Consider the following 18,663-nt stretch of genomic DNA (forward strand, 5'->3'; position numbering starts at 1 on the left):
TTTACTTTGCTCTTTGATTTAGGTGGTGGGGGGCACGAAGGAGCAGGGAGAGCAGCGCCGGCTCTGCCCCGTTATTGCAAAGATTGGATTCTGGTTCGCTTGGTCAAACGCTCAGACACCACACTGCACCACCAGCACCCAAAGCGATGACTTCTCTCATTCCCCATCACATCGGTACCATCATTTCCCTCCGTGGTACCAGAACCCAAAGTGCCCTTCCTGCCTTGCAAACGCTCATCTTCCCTTACAAAAGCACTCATTGATTCCATAGTCAATTAAATGTGCTGTTCCCACCGGCCCTCTTCAAATGAAGTGATATTTAACGAGACGCTCTGTGAGGCAGCTGCCTTAGAGCCCAGCTTGCTCCGTGCATCATTCCCCGGTTCACTGCCTGCCATGGCTCCTGGGTTCCCAACGCCAGGGACCTCAGATTTTCCTTTGTTTGGAAGTAACCTTGCATGCTTTTTAGGCACTGCTGTAATAAGCGACGGCAACCCGCTTAAACCCTGCTGCGTCTTTTTCCCTTTCTGCCTGTAGATTAAACACCTCTAAGAGCAAAGAGATGCATTACGAGCAGACAGGTTCAGCTGAACCTGCTTATTCCAAGAACAGCAGGGAGAACAAAATACTTTGGTAGGAGTCCGCTGGGAAGCACTGAAATTTGCTCCTAGGAGCGCGAGCAAATGTACTCCGAAGGAGTGCAGGCACTGATGGCATTTGTTTGTATGTAATTGAGAAAGAAAATCTGTTAACTCTCATGAGCGCTCAGCTCTTGACAAAGGGAGAAGTCCTCACCCTGCTCTGCTGGTACCCCAGGCAGGATGGCCCCATTCCCCATCAGCCTCCAGCAGTGAGCACTGCACGCTGCAGGTAAGCCTGCCTTAAGGCACACGTAATGCTCGCCTAAAGCAGCAGTTGGAGAGCTGGACAGTGAGCCCACATCAAATTCGGGTTGTAACCATGAAACCCACAACTTGAGGAAATCTACACTCAAAGCTTTCACTGAAAACAAGCTTTAATCCCTTCACCTCTTGCAGTCTTGAAAAGGAGGATTAGCACCCGTGGGCGGTGCAGGAACACTGCTGGTCAGAGAGGAAGATTCCCATCAAAGAAACTATTCCTTTTTAAATCCTTAACAACTGCTCTTGCTCACAGTTCTGATTCAGGTCTATTTATACCGCCGTGCGTTACAAGTCACTCGTGTGGAAGTCACCTCCATTTCTTCATGAGTTTGATTTCTAAATACACCCTGACTAACCCAAACTCACTACGTGTGTTCTATTGACATCATTATCATTGTGATTCTTATTAGTGAGGCTTTGTAGGCTAGGGAATCGTTTGGGTTGAGAATGGGGAAAGGGGTGTTCAGGAAAGGGAGCACATAAAGAAGGTGTCCCCATCCATTCAACTGGATGGCACTGGAACTGGGAGGTGGTGGGGTCACCATCCCTGGAGGTGTAACAGAACTGTGGGGATGTGAGCAGTGGTGGGATGGGTTGGAGTTGGACTGGGTGAACTTTTCCAACCTGAATGATATTGTGATTCTAGAAAGGCATACAAGGAACAGGCAGAATGCTCCATACCCTTTAACTGATCAGATTTCCAAAACTTAGAACTTATCTCTGTGCATTATTGCCTAGAGATTGTGGACCATCCATATGCACAAAGCCTTAATAAACAAAGACTGGTTCCCATTTTCCAAAATATGTTCAGCTGGGACAGCTGGTGAGGTGAAAGTCTCTGCTCCATACTATGCAGGTTAGGCCACTTGACTTTAATACAGGCTACAAACAAAGGTTTTTGATATTTCATGTGTCTGTACGTGTATATAAAAACACAAAAGCTTCCTACCAAACCACAGAATGCTGGGGTTTGCAGCCGTGCCCTTGCTTAAGAACAACAATGTACACTGAACAGGTTGCCCAAGGAGGCTGTGGATGCCCCATCCCTGCAGGCATTCAAGGCCAGGCTGGATGTGGCTCTGGGCAGCCTGGTCTGCTGGTTGGTGACCTGCACATAGCAGGGGGTTGGAACTGGATGAGCATTGTGGTCCTTTGCAACCCAGGCCATTCTATGATATGATTCTATGAACAATATTCCTGTTCGTGTCTACACTGAAATCCCAGTTAAGACATATCAGGTTTATTTTCAAAGTGGTTACATTACTAAACCTTCTAAACTGAAGTTCATTAAGAACTACACGGCAGCTATTCCATAGCACCAATCCACCAGCATGGGTTTATCCTTGGCTTCTCCCAAACTCATCTAATTAATTTCTTTCCAAAGGCTATCCATCTAAAGCACGCAATCATCACAGAGCCAATTCATTACCATTACCACGTTCCCTCTTATTTCAGGCCACTTCTTCTCTTATTAACAATCAGTGAGATTGGCATTTCTAACAGTAACAACCCAACAATGGCAGCAGAGCCCTGCTGAACCCCATCCATCCTCCTGCAGTGCTTCAGAGCTCCATCCTGTGGCCCCCAGAGCACACCCTGCCAGTCAGCAAGCTCCGAGGCAGCCCACGAATCAACATCCAACATGAAGTATGGGACGCTGATTACTTGAGTGATTTATTACATCCAGGGAGACCAGAGGGCTATTTACACGAGCAAATTAAGATACTTTAGAGTACCATCAAATGTGCCCTAGAACTTTCCCTCTGATTTATACGCCAGCTCGGTTCATGTTTTACCTCTCAGGTGAATTTAACACTGGTATGATGCATCAGATTTACTTTTAGAAAGTTCCTAACCTCTGTTATTATCTGTAACTGCAAAAGGCAAAGGCAGGAGTAGCAGTTTCCTTAAATGCATGAGACAGTATGCTCGAGCAGCACCAACAGACTGGGGGATGAGTCACCACCAACCACGAACCACCTCATCTCTTGTGGGGACTGCAGAAAATGGGTGGGATTGGTTTCATTTCCATTTACAGCCCTATGATTGTGGGTGCCTGGCTCAGGAGAAAGACGCTGGGATCAGTCACCCCAAACAGATTATCACAGTCCCACTGATCTTAATCAGGAGGCAATCCTAAATTACTCGCTTGTCTCTCAGCTGCAGGTTTGTATCAGTGATTTGATAGCAATGCCTGATAGTGAAGATGAAAATGTGCTGCGGGGGGAGGAATCTCAGCCCTCCTCAGAGCAAGATGTGGCAAAGTGCAAGACACGGCACCTGACTGAGCAAAGGGACATCCACACTTGTGGGGACGTGACATAATGTTTCATTAAGAATATTGACCGGCTTACACGTGGGAAGAAAGCAGCCTGGAGTCCCCCAGGGCATCCAGACAAAAGAAAATGAGCTCTAGCAGTTCACATGTGCTGCTGTGGAGGAGAGAGGTCTGGAAGCAGTGAGGATCTGATGGACACAGTGCAGGGGGCAGGAATGGTGACTGCTGCCTCTGTCAGAAGGGCTGCAAGCCACCTGGGTAGGATGGCAGTGCTTCTGCTGCAACCTCACTGAATGCACATTAGATGTAGGGCTTTCTTCTTTCCTTGTTTTCTTTGTTTTTTCCTGTTTTTGACTTCTTTTGGATGTTGTACAAAAACGTTTTCTTTTGAAGTTATCTTAATCTGTCGGAATTAAGTGCATTTCCAAGGTGAAATGGTTTTCAAACTCAAAGAAGGGAGGTTTAGATTGGATATAAGGAGGATGTTGCTTACAGTAAGAGCAGTGAGGCACTGGCACAGTTTGCACAGAGATGAGGTGGGTGCCCCATCCCTGCAGACAGCCAAGGTCAGGCTGGATGGGGCTGTGAGCACTGATGGAGCTGTGGGTGTCCCTGTTCAGTGCAGGGAGTGGGACCAAATGGCCTATAAGGGCCCCTTCCAGCTCAAATCACTCTGTAGTTCTGTGACTCCTGGAGCCCCCTGACATACCCATTTCCCACATTCTGCACACTGGGTGTTCTGGCACTATTTAATTAACTAGTATTGATGTAGCCATTAAATGCCACACTGGAAAACACTGCTGAAAAAGGACACCATTAAATAAACCACTGCAACAAAGCATTAATAAAATATGCAGTACAAAATGAGAGAAAGGGCCCTATGAGAGATATCTTCGAAGTAGATTTTTCTCATGTGTTTCTCTCCAAATGGCAGTGAAAAATTTGCAATATGTTGAAGACGTTGCAATGGGTTCCCAGATTAAAAATGAATTTTGAAAGCAGAGGTAGCAAAAGCAAGTTCATCTCCAATGGAAAAAGAACTTCTGGCTGCATTTGTATTTCAGATAAAACTTAGAGGAGAGTTGAAATGCAAGCGATAACATCTCCAAGGAAACAGCTGGAAAACTGCTCTTTGCAGATGCTGCAGTATTCTGTTATAAAGACAAACTGTACCATATTGTATTTTACAGTCTGGGGGAAAATGAAGATAAAAATCACAACTGAGATCTTCCTGCAATGACACAAACTACATGCAACCAAGGCAGACTTCTGGCACTGCATTTCAACGCAAAGAAAACATTCTGTGTATCAGTTTGTTAAACTACAGGTAAAATTAGTAACACGAATGCTTTAACAGATCTCTTTTTCTTTTTAGTAATTGCTGTACATTTTCTGCTCATCGAAATGTTCTTTATCGCAGAGGGATTACCACCACGCATTCCCCCACGCATCCCGAGTCAGGATGTTGTTAGTACAAAAGAAAACGTTTCCACTTTCTCTGTTTTATTGAGGAAATACCAAGTATGGGCATTTCTCAACCACACGACATTCAAACTGACTTGTCTGCAGCGGCAAATAGAGAAACGTGATTGCCTTATGTCTTAAGAGCAAGGAATCCAGAGAATGCAGTCATTAAGGTTGGAAGAGAGCTCTAACACCATCAAGTCCAACTGCCAACACATCATCACCGTGCACGCTCACAGAATTGTAGAATCATGGAATCATCTAGGTTGGAAGAGAGCTCTGAGATCATCAAGTCCACCTGCTGTCCCATCATCAATACTACCCACTAACCATGTCCCTCAGGGCCACATCTCATGCTAAGCATCAGGTTATGACCTGCACCTCACCCTCACTCAGATGCTGGCCCTCATTGCAGACACTTGCTGGGATGGCCTCTCCAGTTCTCTTACAGCCCATAACAGGACCCAGCAGCAAGCACACACAAAGGCTCTTCATTCAGCACTCAGCAGCTTGGATCAAACTGGTGGTTTATTATTTTTGTATAAGATCTGTATTCAAGTTCTTTTGGCCAAGTTCCTTAGCACCCACTTCACCAGCCTCCTCTGTTACCTATATGCCTGTAACAACTTTCTGTAGCCACAGTAACCACTAATATAAGAATAAATTAATGCACAAAGGCAGTCCTGACCTTGACTTCATACACATGCACACCATGAGCTGCTGTTGCCCTCCTCAGTCACAGTGCCTTGCAAATGAAACAGGAGAAAGAGCTGCAGCTTGCTTCTCCATGATAATGCTTAATGTATCCTAAAAGCACATCTGTCCACCCTAATGATGGCACTTGCAGAAAGGCTCTAAAATGGAGGCTGGCAATTTTCTATCCTCACAAGCTCTGGAAAGTGAGCCCTCAGCAATAACAACCTGTGACGAGGCCAAAGCAGTGAGCTCAGAAATTGCAGCCTTAGGAGCAGGAAGGCATCCATGGCCATGGCTCTTTGGCAGCCAGAGGAGGATGGCTCCCTGCAGCATCCTTTGGCACGCTGCTCACCATGGCAGCATTGTGTTGGATGGAGCCAGGCTGGAATTCAACTCAGTTACTAAGCTGATGCTCATTTCAGTGGTCACAGCAGTTGGCATTAGCTGTAGTGGATTTGTTTTCAGATTAAGAGGAAAAAAAAAGGGGGGGGGAATAAAGCAAAGATACCTGAAATTACAGCAATTTTCCATGACCCGTGTTCCTCCTTGGCTATTCTTTCTGCCTCCTCCATGAGTAGCATGCCAAATCCCTGTAGCAGAAGAAAAAACAAGAATATAAGTTCTGCAAAAACAGAAAACATAAGCAAGGTCAGACTGTAAGCATCAGAACACTTCCAGGAGACTTCTTATGTACAGGCACAGGAATGACCAAAACCTTAGTGGAGGAAGAGCACTTACAGAGATGTGCTAATGCTGAAGTTCACAGTGCAGCTTTCTCACCATTGCATTGGATTTTGTGTTTTTTTTAATAATTGTGAAATTATTCACAGGCAGCTCCAGTGCCTGACAGCTTCTCAGGGGCAGAAGCAGAAGGAAGTTAAACCTTGTGACAGTCAAGTTGGCGCTGAGCAGGTCTGTCCTGTTCAAATTACCAAACAACAATCATGCTATCACCCATCCTGGCAGTTGTCTTGCTATACCTGGGCTTATATTTGGGAATTAAACAAATCCAGAGCACAGACATTGGATGCAGTTGCATACACTCATGAATTGCAAGTCTGACATCAGTTGCAATGGATGTGGCCACACCATGGCACCTTGTGGCAGAGCCAGAGAGCTGCTGTTGGTTTTTCTGATATAACCAGAAGCCTTTCATTATAACCACTGGCCATTCCAATATAACCCTGGCCTTTCCAATATAGTCATTGACCCTTCTGACATAACCATTGGTCTTTCCAATACAACCATTGACTTTTTGATACAACCACTGACATTTCTGATACCACCAGTGGCTTTTCGATACAACCATGGGCATTTCTGATACAACCATTGGCTTTCTGGTACAACCACTGCCCTGTTGCCTCACAGCTATTATTTTCACCGCCCTCCAGGAGCTGTTACCATCTACAGGACCCACCTGGGGCCCATCCTCAAAACCTGCACCAAGTGCCCACGTGCCTTCTGCAGACCCACACCACTCTCTGGTGCTCAGGGCACAGCCACGAGGCTCAGCTCATAGAAGGGAAGATGCCAAAGCAAAAGGAATTGCAGAAGAGCACGCTAATATTCTGGATCAGATCCACGCCTCTATTTACATTCGGAAATCTTGCACAGCATGAACACTACTGCCATCAAAACAACGCTTCGAAACAAGGGAATAGCCTTTCCACTCTATTTAACTTAACTTAGTTGTCTTATATATCTGGGGATAATTGATTGGATTAATTCACTTCTAACATTAGGATGCAGGAATTACACTTGGCTCTTTGTTCATCTGTTTTCCTGACAAAATGTACAGACTCGGGCTGTGCTGAAACTGAAGCGGATGCAATTTAATTCGAAAAACACTTAGCACTTACAGGCATTCTTAAGTAATACACTGAAATTTTCTGAAGTGCTGTTCTAATCAGAAATTGTCCCCACAATTGCAAAAAGTCTCTGCTTAATGTCTCGACACCCGACTATTGCAAACGAACAGCAGTGCGTCATATACTGTGATATTCCAACTTCCAGCCTATTTTAATGTTCAAAGTGGTCAACTTCTTTTTAAATTATTCTCTAATACTTTGGATGGCCAGTTTTCCCTTCCAAAATTTTGAAATGTTAGCCATTTTACAGTAGATGCCTTCACTATTCCCTTATTAATTATTGTTTTTAAACAGTCTCTGCCTCATGGCTAAACGTCATCAGCGTCTAGCCAAACTGCATCTTAATGCACATATACTCAGGGAATGATTAATAAATACAAGGAAGTTAATTTAAAACATCAGCCTTGAGCAGTTCTGGCACAGAGGACAAACTGATTGCTTTTTTAAAAGCTCACTCGAAAGGTTCAACATCTACCAGGGCAAAAATGTAATTCCCATTTTTGCTCACTGCAAGCCACAGCGTGTTATATTCCACAGAGGCATAATGTGCAATTTTCATACGACTCGCTGTGAGGAATTAGAAACACAGCTTTCCAGTCCATTCTTCACATGCTTTTAAGATAGAGACGAAATGGCTTCACAAGTGGCTCTGAAGCAAAAATAAACCACAGGGCATAACTAAGAGGCTTTACTAAAAAGCCTCCCCAAACCACCTGCACCAGGAAACATCTCAGAACCAAAGCTGAATTTCTTCTGTTCTGGTAATAGGGATTATAGGTATTATAGGTATTATGGTTCCTTGAAAGAAAACTGGGTAGGCCTCAAAACCGCTCACCTCCCCATCTGCAACTACTTCAGGCTTCAGAAGTGAAATTTCTCTACTGAACAAGATCCATTTTAGAAGGAAATACACCCACACAGTGGACATGTCCCCTTTGTTTTACTTTTGCAGTGAAGTCTGATGTACAGTACAGGATATCAAAGGAAACGCACTTCAGAACCAGAGACGCTTAGCACTTGAAAGCAAAATGAGCACCAGCTTAGATGGGCTCTCGCACTGTACAGACATGAGTAAGGCAGATAGTTTTCAGCCATGCTTTATTTTTTTTTTGGTCAGAGCAGTAGCAACTGTCTAAACACTATCACAGCAGCAAAACCTCAGAAGCAGCAGGATTTCAACACGTGAAATGCAAGAAGGAGCTCAAATTCAATTGCATTTTTATTACAGAATCACAGCACTGCAGGGGTTGGAAGGGACCTCAAGAGATCATCGAGACCAATCCCCTGCTAAAGCAGTTCCCCACAGTAGGTCACACAGATCAGTGTCCAGACAAGTCTTTAAAAAATCCATAGGAGACTCCACTACCTCTCTGGGCAGCCTGTGCCAGTGCTGCATCACCTTTACTGTAAAGAAATTCTTCCACGTTTGTACAGAACTTCCTATGTACAAGTTTCAGGCCATTGCTCCTTGTTCTATTGCTACACACCACCAAGAGCTTGGCCTCATCCATTTGCCTCCCAGCTCCCTTTAGATATTTACAAACATTGATCAGATTCTCCTTCTCAGTCTTCTTTTCCGCAGGCTGAACAGACCCAGGTTACTCAGCCTTTCCTCATATGGAGATGCTCCAGGCCCTTCATCATCTTTGTGGCCCTCAGATGGACTTCTTCTAGGAGATCCCTGTCTTTTTTTCAACTGGGGAGCCCAGAACTAGATGCAGTAGTCCAGATGTGGTCTCCTCAGGGCAGAATAGAGGAGGAGGCTCACCTTCTTTGCTCTGCTGGCCACGCTCTTTTTTTAATGAACCCCAGGATCCCATTGGTCTTCTTGGCTACAAGGGCACACTGCTGGCTCATGGCAAACATGTAGTCCACCAGGACCCCACGTCCTTCTCTGTAGAGCTCCTCCCTAGCAGGTAATCCTCCAGTCTGCACTGGTACATGTGGTTTTTCCTCCACAGGTGCCAAGACTCTTGTTAAACTTCATAAGGCTCCTCCCTGCTCAACTCTCCAGTCTGTTCAGGTCTTGTGAATGGCAGCACAGCCTTCAGGTGTGTCAGTCAATCCTCCCAGCTTTGTATTATCAGCAAACTTGCTGAAGGTAGACTCTATCCATTCACCCAGGTCATCAGTGAAGATGCTGAACAAGACCAGGACTAGCACTGACCCCTGGGGAACACCACTAGTTACAGCCTCCAACCAGACTCCACACTGCTGATGACAACCCTCTGAGCTCGGTCAGTCTGCCAGTTCTCAATCCACCTCATCATCCTCTCATGTATCCCACATTTTCTAAGTTTCATAACAAGGATGTTATGAGAGTGTCAAACACCTTGCTGAAGTGAAGGTACACAACATCCATTGCTCTCTATCCAGTCATTCTATTCAGTCAGTGATGACATCATAGAGAGCTACTAGGCTGATCAAGCTCAACTTCCCCACGGTGAATTCATGTTAACTACTCCTGATAACCTTCTCTTCCAACTGCTTGGAGATAGAGAAGCAGACTATAATCCAAACAATGAATGAAGGTCCTTCTCCAGTTACACTGGAAGTAGTGGGGAAGAGCAGGGCGTACAGATGAAAAATAAAGATGGTTTGACATACCTGGTGCTGAAATTTGGAAGGATCCCGACTGCTCACTGGGACCACGCTCCCATACACGTGCAGCTCTCTCACAATGGAAACACCCCCCTTTAGCTCAGGTCTGAAAGACTCTTCTGAGCACTTTCGCAGTCGTAGGAGGCCAATGAGAATGTCCTGCTCTGGGTCTTCGTAGGACAGGAAGGTCTCCCAGCCACCATTAGCCACATAATCTCTTCTAATTAATTCAATCTGGTGAAAGAAAAGAAGTAATGAAGAATATGAAGAAGAAAATAAAAACCTGTTAAAATACTTAAGCAACACTTTGGAAAGACAAAAACCAATTTTGTGTACTATTATGATTCAGAGAAAACATGAAGTGCTTTCTTATAGGCCAATTTAATTCTAGATGGATTTTAGCAACACTGGGTAAGAACTGATATTCCTGTAGTCATATTAAAGACATGGGCTACTTTAATAGAAATGTATTTATCAGGGGGACTGAACTAGTCTTCAGTGCCTATTTGCATGCTTTCCAGAAAGGTTGGTAACCCACATGGCTATCTGTTGGTAAGTCAGCAATCTAAAACCAGGTTTTTTAAGATACTTGAGCTTCTGCAACTCTTTCCAGTAATCAAGGAATTGCTATAATTGAATTTCCATTCTAAAGACAAATTAGCTAATGTAGAGTGAATAGTGTTGCATTTGCCTTCACCAAACCTGCATTTAGGGCCATGTCTTTGCTACTTTGCAAAAGAAAAGACTTGAAGTGTCTATGAAACAGCCAACTTTACTAATATCAACTGGTTCCTTCCAGCAAACACACTGTATATAACTACAAGCGCAAACTGCAACAGGAGTGGATCTGAAATGGTGTCGAGCACCTACTGAGTTCCAGAATTCTTTGCAACACATCATAAATTACACATGTACTTTCTATAGAATCTGTAGGAAGTGTTTTTTTCACTCCTTCAGATGGTACTGGAGACATCAAACCCACCCCAACAGGTACCCCGAGAGCTGACCAATTTTGATAGTTATCTAGATAAAGGCAGTTCTGAAGATCACAACAAGTGGAAGGGAAAAGCAAGGTGAGAGCTGACTGACTGTGCAGATCATGCTTAGGTAGATCATGCTTGGGTAGAAGAAATTAGTTCTCCAGAGCACCTAGAAGCTATAAAGAATAACTGATGGAGAAGGGAGCAGAAAGAAGGAAAAAAACTTCTTTTTCAGACAGTTGTGACCTTCTGTCACTAAGGAGCAGCCCCAGGACCCAAGAAACTACAAAAGTTCAGATTTACAGCAACATGAGACCTGATCCAATCTCACACAATGGTAGTTGCATTTCTCTGTAGTAGAGTTCTCACTCAGTTAATTTGATGTATCCTCTTGCTGATGATAATAAAGGCACATCTGTGGTGACATGATGAGTCACTCTATTCGTGCTCTAAATTGAGCTGCTATAGCTGGAATACATACCCATCCTTGCTGCAGGGGCTCCCTTGCCCACCTGCAACACCCAGCTGCTAAGCAGACCAACATTCTTTCCCACATTGCCTATCAGATGAGCAATAGCAGCCCCCATCTAGCCTGCAGGATTGAGGACCTGATGACCCTACAGTACATGTTCGGGGTTTTCCAGTTCTAGTCTCACCCCTAGAACTAAGCATCCATTAATGTATGGTGTACAGCAGGTGTGCTCATGGAAGGTGCTTTCTAGATTTATCTGAAAGGCATGAGGGCTTTGTGCTTCCCAATGCTTTCTAAGCAAGGAATGATCAGAGCATTTGCTTCAAAAACAACCCATGAGTAAAACTAAAACCATCACATCACTATGCCACCATCAATTTGAGACACTCCTTTAACTTTAGGAATTCAAATGTGAATGGCCAATAGCAGTGAATGTCCCGTGCACAAATGTGACACTAGTGTATCCAACAGTTACTCCCTGGTAGTGTACATAGAATTGATCACAGAATCCTCACAGTTGGAAGGGACCTCTGAAGGCCATCTAGTCCAACTCCCCTGCAATGAACAGGGATACCACAGCTAGATCAGGCTGCTCAGGGTCTGATTCAGCTTCACTCTGAAAGTCTCCAGGAATGGGGCATCAACCACTGGGCCACCTGTTCCAGTGCCTCACCACCCTCACTGTAAAATACTTTTTCCTTATTTCTTGTATCTGTCACCACAGACTAAAGAGTCTGAACCCTTCATTTCTGTAGTTCTGCTTTAGACACTGACAGGCCGCTCTCAGGTCACCTCACAGCCTTCTCTTCTCCATGGTGCACAGCCCCAGCTCTCTCAACCTGTCTTCATAGGAGAGCTGTTCCATCCCTGGGATCATTTTGGTGGCCCTCCTCTGGATGCACTCCAACAGCTCTGTGTCTCTCCTGTACTGAGGACATCTGGAGGCAGCACTCCAGGTGAGGCCTCAGCACAGAGCAGAGGGGCAGGATCACCTCCCTCACTCTGCTGGCCACACTGCTTTGGATGCAGCCCAAGATACAGTTGGCTTTCTGGGCTGTGAGGACACAATACTGGCTCACATCCAGCTTCCCATCCACCAGTACCCCCAGGTCTCTTTCAGCAGGGCTGCACTCGATCCTTTCATCCCCCAGCTTGTATTAGCAATAGGAGTTGCCTCGACCCAGGTGCTTGCATTTGGATTTGCTGACCCTCATGAGGTGCAAGATCCCTGTGTATACTTTGCCATGCTCTTCCCAGTACTACTATAAAAACTCAAGCAAAGGATCTCTGTATTTCTTCTACAAATCCCTTAATACATAGAAACCCATGAATTAAAGATTTGTTTACAGAAAAGCCATAAGGGATCCTGTCTCCTGCCTGCTCTGCTCCATGACAAAGCCCGGGTGAAGGCAACTGCCAATTAAATCCTGTACTGACTACAGAAGCAGGGCTCATTTTGACACAGACGTACAGCTCATGGGTAAGTGCCCAAATAGATGTCAGCCAACATGCCAAATTCTCTGCAAGCACAACCACGCTCCAGCTTACTGAGGACAGCTGGAACAGGCTGATCCAGGTCTGCTGGTGTGCACCTAATGCCACGAGGACAATGGAAACATACAGGGAAATGGGAGAGCATGAGGGTTTTAAGAACCAGGTTCTGCTGTTCAAGTCATATGGGGAACTTGCTGAGGAAAAGCACCACAACTCAATGCTTGTTTCCAAAAACAAAATGTCACATCAAGAGTTCAAAACAGCAAGATTGGAAAACTTTTTATTTTTCCTGAAAGCAAACTCAAAAAAAATACAGAAAATGTGGCTCGGTTGCTTATTCTTCAGTAGTGCCCTGATGCCCTGGCCCATCCAAAAGGCTCTGGTAGGCAGAAGTGAACTAAGCCTATAGGAACCTTCACCAGCAGGCTTTGCTTTACGTGCACAGTACAGCACATACCAGACAACACGAACTGCTCAGAGAAGTCCCTACTCAATCAAGTCTTTTGTACTCCCCACTTTTCTGGGCATAATAGAGGGTTCTAGCATTAAAAAAAAATTCTCCTCAAAGAGGTTGGAGTGATCATGAGATGGTCAAAGCCTTTTTCTTCTGAGGTAGATACTGGTTGAAACGTGGCAAAAGTCAGCCCGGGTCACCTCCAGGTTGGCTGGTAGATATGGACATCTACCATATTCAATACACAGACTTTTTACAGAATCACAGAATGGTTGGGTTGGAAGGGACCTAAAGGATCATGAAGCTCCAACTCCCCTGCCAAAGGCAGAGCCACCAATTTCCACATTTAATAGTGGACCAGGCTGCCCATGGCCCCACTCAACCTGGCCTTGAACACCTCCAGGGATAGGGCATCCACTGGTAGACTACCAAACTTACCTTGAGAAATAAAGGGAAAACCCAAATGCAGATTACTCTCAACCTAAAAGAGCTCTAAAATATCTGCCTTGCTCTCACTCTACATGAAGATCATTATAAAGAAAAAAAACTGTTTTGCAGAAACAGTAGCTTCTACCCGTTACAGATACAAACCTACGTGAGTGTTAAAGCAGGAAGTGTTACTGCCTCTTGCCCTTCCAAAACTGCCAGTCCAACATCTCTTTACAGTGACAATTCACCAGAGCACTTTTACAACTATTACACAGAGCTGCACAGCTTTGACCACTCTGAGAGCAAGCAAGTACCTTCCACTGCTATGGAGAAACGCCACTAATTGAAAAGGGAGCTCAGAGACAGCTCTGTAAATAAGCAGCTATGGGCAAGTAATCTACTCCAAATTGATTAATTTTTTTCTTTCAAAGACTTTTAAGAGCAGACACACCATCACCATTACAAAAATACATACAGCCTACTGATCCTTAGCAGAAAGAAGCTGCATAAAGTGCAACTAATTATAGGAAACAATTAATTCATTTTTGTTTTGACATGATAGCCTCTCTTATCAAGAAGATGTGTTGTTTACTTACAAAGCCAAGAAAACATCATACCTTGTCATTAGTCTATAGCTCATGAAAAATTATCCCATTTTCAGAATATTTCTCTTGCTTGCTGTCATGATAAATTTTGCTACAACTACATAATGACATCCTCCTGCCACTTGGATAGATGAGCTTAACAAAGGGAATATTCAAGATAACATTGCTTTAAAAACAGTGATAAGCTATTTGCTAACTACTCAAAAAATGTACAATTTAGATCACTGATGAAAATGAGCATCTTTGGAAGATATTCTGTGAAGTGACCATAGATCAGATAAGTGGAAGAGAGCAGAAAGGCTGCATGGCCTATGTACAAATGAGTCTGCACAGCCTCAGCTCTTACAAAAGTTGGTAAGAACAAGATAATTTATCAGGGATCATGATACACTTCCATGCTGTGTTTATTGGCCACAGCATACATCTAGGTAATGGCCTTAAGTTGTGCCACAGGAGGTACAGGTTGGATATTAGGAAGAATTTCTTCTCCAAAAAAGCAGTGATGCAGTGGCACAGCTGCCCAGGGAAGTGGTGGGGTCACCAAACCTGGAGGTGTTCCAGAACCATGGAGATGTGGCACTGAGGGACGTGGGCAGTGGGCACAGTGGGGTGGGTTGGGGTTGGAGTTGGGGATCTCAGAGGTTTTTTCCAACCTGAATGATTCTACTCTATGGATCCCAAGCCAATGTGATCTTAGAAAGCTCATCCCCCTGAGTCCAAAACATGGCTGTGAACATCCTAACCACTTTCCAGAAGGATAGATCCCTTCTTGTAATTAGAGACACAGAATTGGTTTCCCGAATTGGATATCTGAAATTCAGCTGCACATATTTTCCTTTCCACAAAACAAGCACAGTAATCTTTTTGTGGACTATTTTAGGAAGGAAAAACACAGCATATGTGTCATATGCTAAATGGATCTACTCAGAAATATATATGTACACGTGCAGAAGTGGATTTATACATGCACTGTTTGCCTACACAAACACAGCCTTCCCACAAAAAGCTGTGGATTCATCTTGCTAAATATTCATTCCTGTTCAGTATGCATGTACAGTGGTTTTGGTACATTCTAAATCTGTTGTTGTTGTTATTTTTAAATGAGGGGGGAGAAAAGGTTGAAAAGCAAAAGAAAGAGTTGTAGTGCAAATACTCAAATAACTGGTGACTACAGTCAGTTTGTTGAACATGGAGGTCCATAAATTTCAGCACGTGACAGCACTTAAAGAAAAGACATCCAAACATGCTGAGAAAATGAATGGAAAATTGGATCCAGCTACAAAGGCAAACCACAGGAATGGATGTGCAACAAATGGGTCCCAACACCTCCACATAAATGCACATAAAAAATTGTGTCTGAAGCAAGCTCCTAGAAAAGAGACAAAACCTACCTGATATGGTCTCACTTTATGGTGAATTTCTTGAATTCCAACCTCTCTTGTCCTTACATCACGACACTTGGAAAAGAAAGGGAAAGAAACACAAAGAACAAATACATTAGGCTCTGAAATGCACAGATTTCCAGCCACCCATTGGGCTCAAAACTAAGCTGAAATAGCATGTAGTTACAAAGACGAATTTGAAATGAAAATGCTCACCAATCCGATCCTAATACACCTTGGAAAGAGGTCTTATAATGCTAAAAGGAAAGACATGCTGGTAAAAAATAACTTCACTAAGCAACAATTATGGATCATGAGGAAATGCACCCTTTGATTCACAATTAGCAGGGTATGGAGGGGAAGTCAACATAAACAAAAGAACAGAGAAAGGTTTTGGCATAATTCATTTTTACCCTACATTTGAAAGGTGTAACACTGGCAAATTTATGCTAAGGTATTAAAGTCTTTAAATAATCCTTTTGCGATTTGCAGCAAGCCTATTATTGCTCTTAAATGATCACATGAGAACTGCTGTAGAAGTCCTACCCAAGTATAATGCTAATCTGGCTTCCACAGTGCATCACAAATGCTTGGGACCAATAAAAGAGAAAAGAAAGATAACCAAAATCTTTCTTTCTTTAGAAGTCAGACAGAAGAGGAGAGAAATCTCCAAGCTCAGTGCTTCTGAGATGGGTTATAGCTTGCATAAGCTTTTGTACATCTCAGCAAAACCAGTGGAAGCTGAGTAATTTGGCAGCCACTCACATCAGTGAACAGTTGTGACAGTATGAGCAGTCCTACTGCAAAGACCAAAATGCGTGCACATCTTAGCAGGTTTATCCTAACATCCAAAGTGAAGGTTAATCCAACCCTTGTCAGCCAAGCAGTACTTTTACTCAAAGCAGCTGCTTCAAATGCTTGCTCACTCCACAGGTGCTGCAGCACTTAAGACAACCTTGGCCAACAGGCTGTAACCGTTCTATCAGCGACGAGGCCTACCTGGCTGCACACTTCCAAAAGCCAGACTTTGAGACAGGAACAGAACGTGTGAAATACAGTTCCCACAGAAATTCGGGATACCCAGCACAAGCACAGCCCCATCTCATGCCTCGTTCTTCTCTGAACGCTTTTGAATTCCATTGTCAACAGAAAACAACAATCTCCCAAACAGCAGGAAGAGAAGGGTGGTTGTTATTGTGGGCTATGGTGAAACTGGGATTCACTGGAGTACCAGGATGCTAGAGCAGACAAACTCTTCTCTGCTTTATGACTCGTGACTACACAAACAGCACAGTAAGGCTGAATAACACCCACTCTTCATGAGGAACCTCAGGACAACATATTCTGGGAAGATGCTCTAAAACTCAGTGTCTCAATGCAACATTTGTGTATCTTCAGTTGCACCCAGTGGCTGAGCACCTGCACCTCCAGCAAGGCTGCTCATGAGTAACTCCTTTCCAGCATTCACAGACACCAGTTGTGGTGTTGGCATAACTGATTCCCATCCCTTAAACTAACTCATTAAGCCATATCCCAAAGAAGGGATAAGCCAGAACTGCCACAGCCAGCTCAGCTCCACTAGGGAGCCTACAGATATTTAATTCCTGAAGGGCCATTCCTTGGCCTTCTCTCTTTTTCCAAGCTCAGGGAAGAAAAGACAAAGCATATTTATCGGTTTCTCCTCCAACACAAGAAAACCACAGTACCTTATGTTTCAAGCTGTATTGCAGCAGACTGCTCTCTTACTCTACCAGCTGCAGTGTTTCTGCCTCACTAAATTAAAATCTATAATCATCTGCACAGCAGCGATTTTTTACAGATTTGGTTCTTCTAACAGTGAAGACTGCCAGCTTGACAAGCCCTTAATGGGTCAGCTCCGTTACTGGGCTCAGCCCTGAGTGCCATAGATCAGATATTCCTGCCTCTCCAGCTGGTCTTGATCAAATTCAGATGAAATGATGTGGTTTTAGCACCAAACTCAGGAAGGGTTCACTAGTAGCCCTAAAGAGTTCAATTGAAAAGGCTTTGCTACAGCAGGGAGGTTGTCTCCCCTGCCTGGTATAGAAGCGAAAAGCCAGTAGGAGGGATGAGAGCTTTTGTGGCCAGCAAAGCTCTCTGCCAAATCTTGGCCTGCTACTGGGGAGAGATTGTGAGGAATGATTTAAGGAGGAAGTCCAGGGCACCAGGTTAGGAGAGATTAAGTAGATAAAGAAAGCCCAGCAGGAAGGAAGACACTGCAGTTTATCTGCTGATCTTTTGCACTGCAGCTGCAAGATCCAAGAGAGATAGAAAGGCAGTAAGGAGCTATCCAAGTTAAAAACCAATCATATGGTTCAGCAGCACAAGTTCATGTGGAGCTATTAAGAGATGAAACTTTAGTTGCTGCTTCTTCACTATCCTTGGTATTTAAGCAAAAAAGATTAAAGGCTACATCTGCAAAAACTGTCATTACTGTACTGTCCCACACCACTCCTTTACTTGTTTTGTTGTTTTTTTTTTCCCCAAACTCCTCTCCATCCCATCCTCCATGCCCCAGTTAGAATTATACAAAATCTAACTCATTCAGTATCCCCAGAAGCACATATGGCCACACATCTGGATTTGGCTTTCAGTTCCCTCCTGGAAAAGCCAGGTTCTCACTACAGAACAGGTCGCCCCATTCTTGCCTCTTTCCCATTCCACTGGATGAAATAATGCCTTAAAAACCTCTCTAAGGAAAGGTGAGACAGAAGCAGGGAGCACTCAGTCACAGGTGCATGGAACTGTTGCGATGAGGATCTGCCTCTGCACCAGGACACCAAAGCATTGAAAGCCCTTTGGAACAGTCAGAGGGGGCACAGGGATTGTGAGATGCTCTGTCTGTCAAGTTGGCTGTCCCAAGAAAAGGCAGAGGCTGGACATAACTTTACTGGAGGTTACAGGACCTGCAAACTGTGGCTGATGACTGGGTTTTGGAGAGAGGTTCAACCAGCAAGCAGTGTCAGAGCAGGCAATGTGGGGCACTGTGAAGGCTGACTGCCACAGCAACTTCCTGAGAA

The 18,663-nt window shown here is 44.3% G+C and overlaps 1 protein-coding gene across 2 annotated transcripts in view; it reads right to left on the minus strand.

Annotated features, from left to right (window-relative positions):
* ELP3 (elongator acetyltransferase complex subunit 3) overlaps window positions 1-18,663 on the minus strand; it is an 84,607-nt gene that overhangs the window by 13,383 nt on the left and 52,561 nt on the right. For both annotated transcript variants that reach the window (XM_010708081.2, XM_019613379.2), the window contains exons 12-14: window positions 15,635-15,700; window positions 9,816-10,043; window positions 5,849-5,930 (exon numbers count right to left, since the gene is read on the minus strand). In XM_010708081.2, the coding sequence (XP_010706383.1) occupies window positions 5,849-5,930; window positions 9,816-10,043; window positions 15,635-15,700 (376 nt within the window). The remainder of the gene's footprint in view (window positions 1-5,848; window positions 5,931-9,815; window positions 10,044-15,634; window positions 15,701-18,663) is intronic.

This window comes from Meleagris gallopavo, chromosome 2, assembly GCF_000146605.3.
Source record: "Meleagris gallopavo isolate NT-WF06-2002-E0010 breed Aviagen turkey brand Nicholas breeding stock chromosome 2, Turkey_5.1, whole genome shotgun sequence".
NCBI classification, from domain to species: domain Eukaryota; kingdom Metazoa; phylum Chordata; class Aves; order Galliformes; family Phasianidae; genus Meleagris; species Meleagris gallopavo.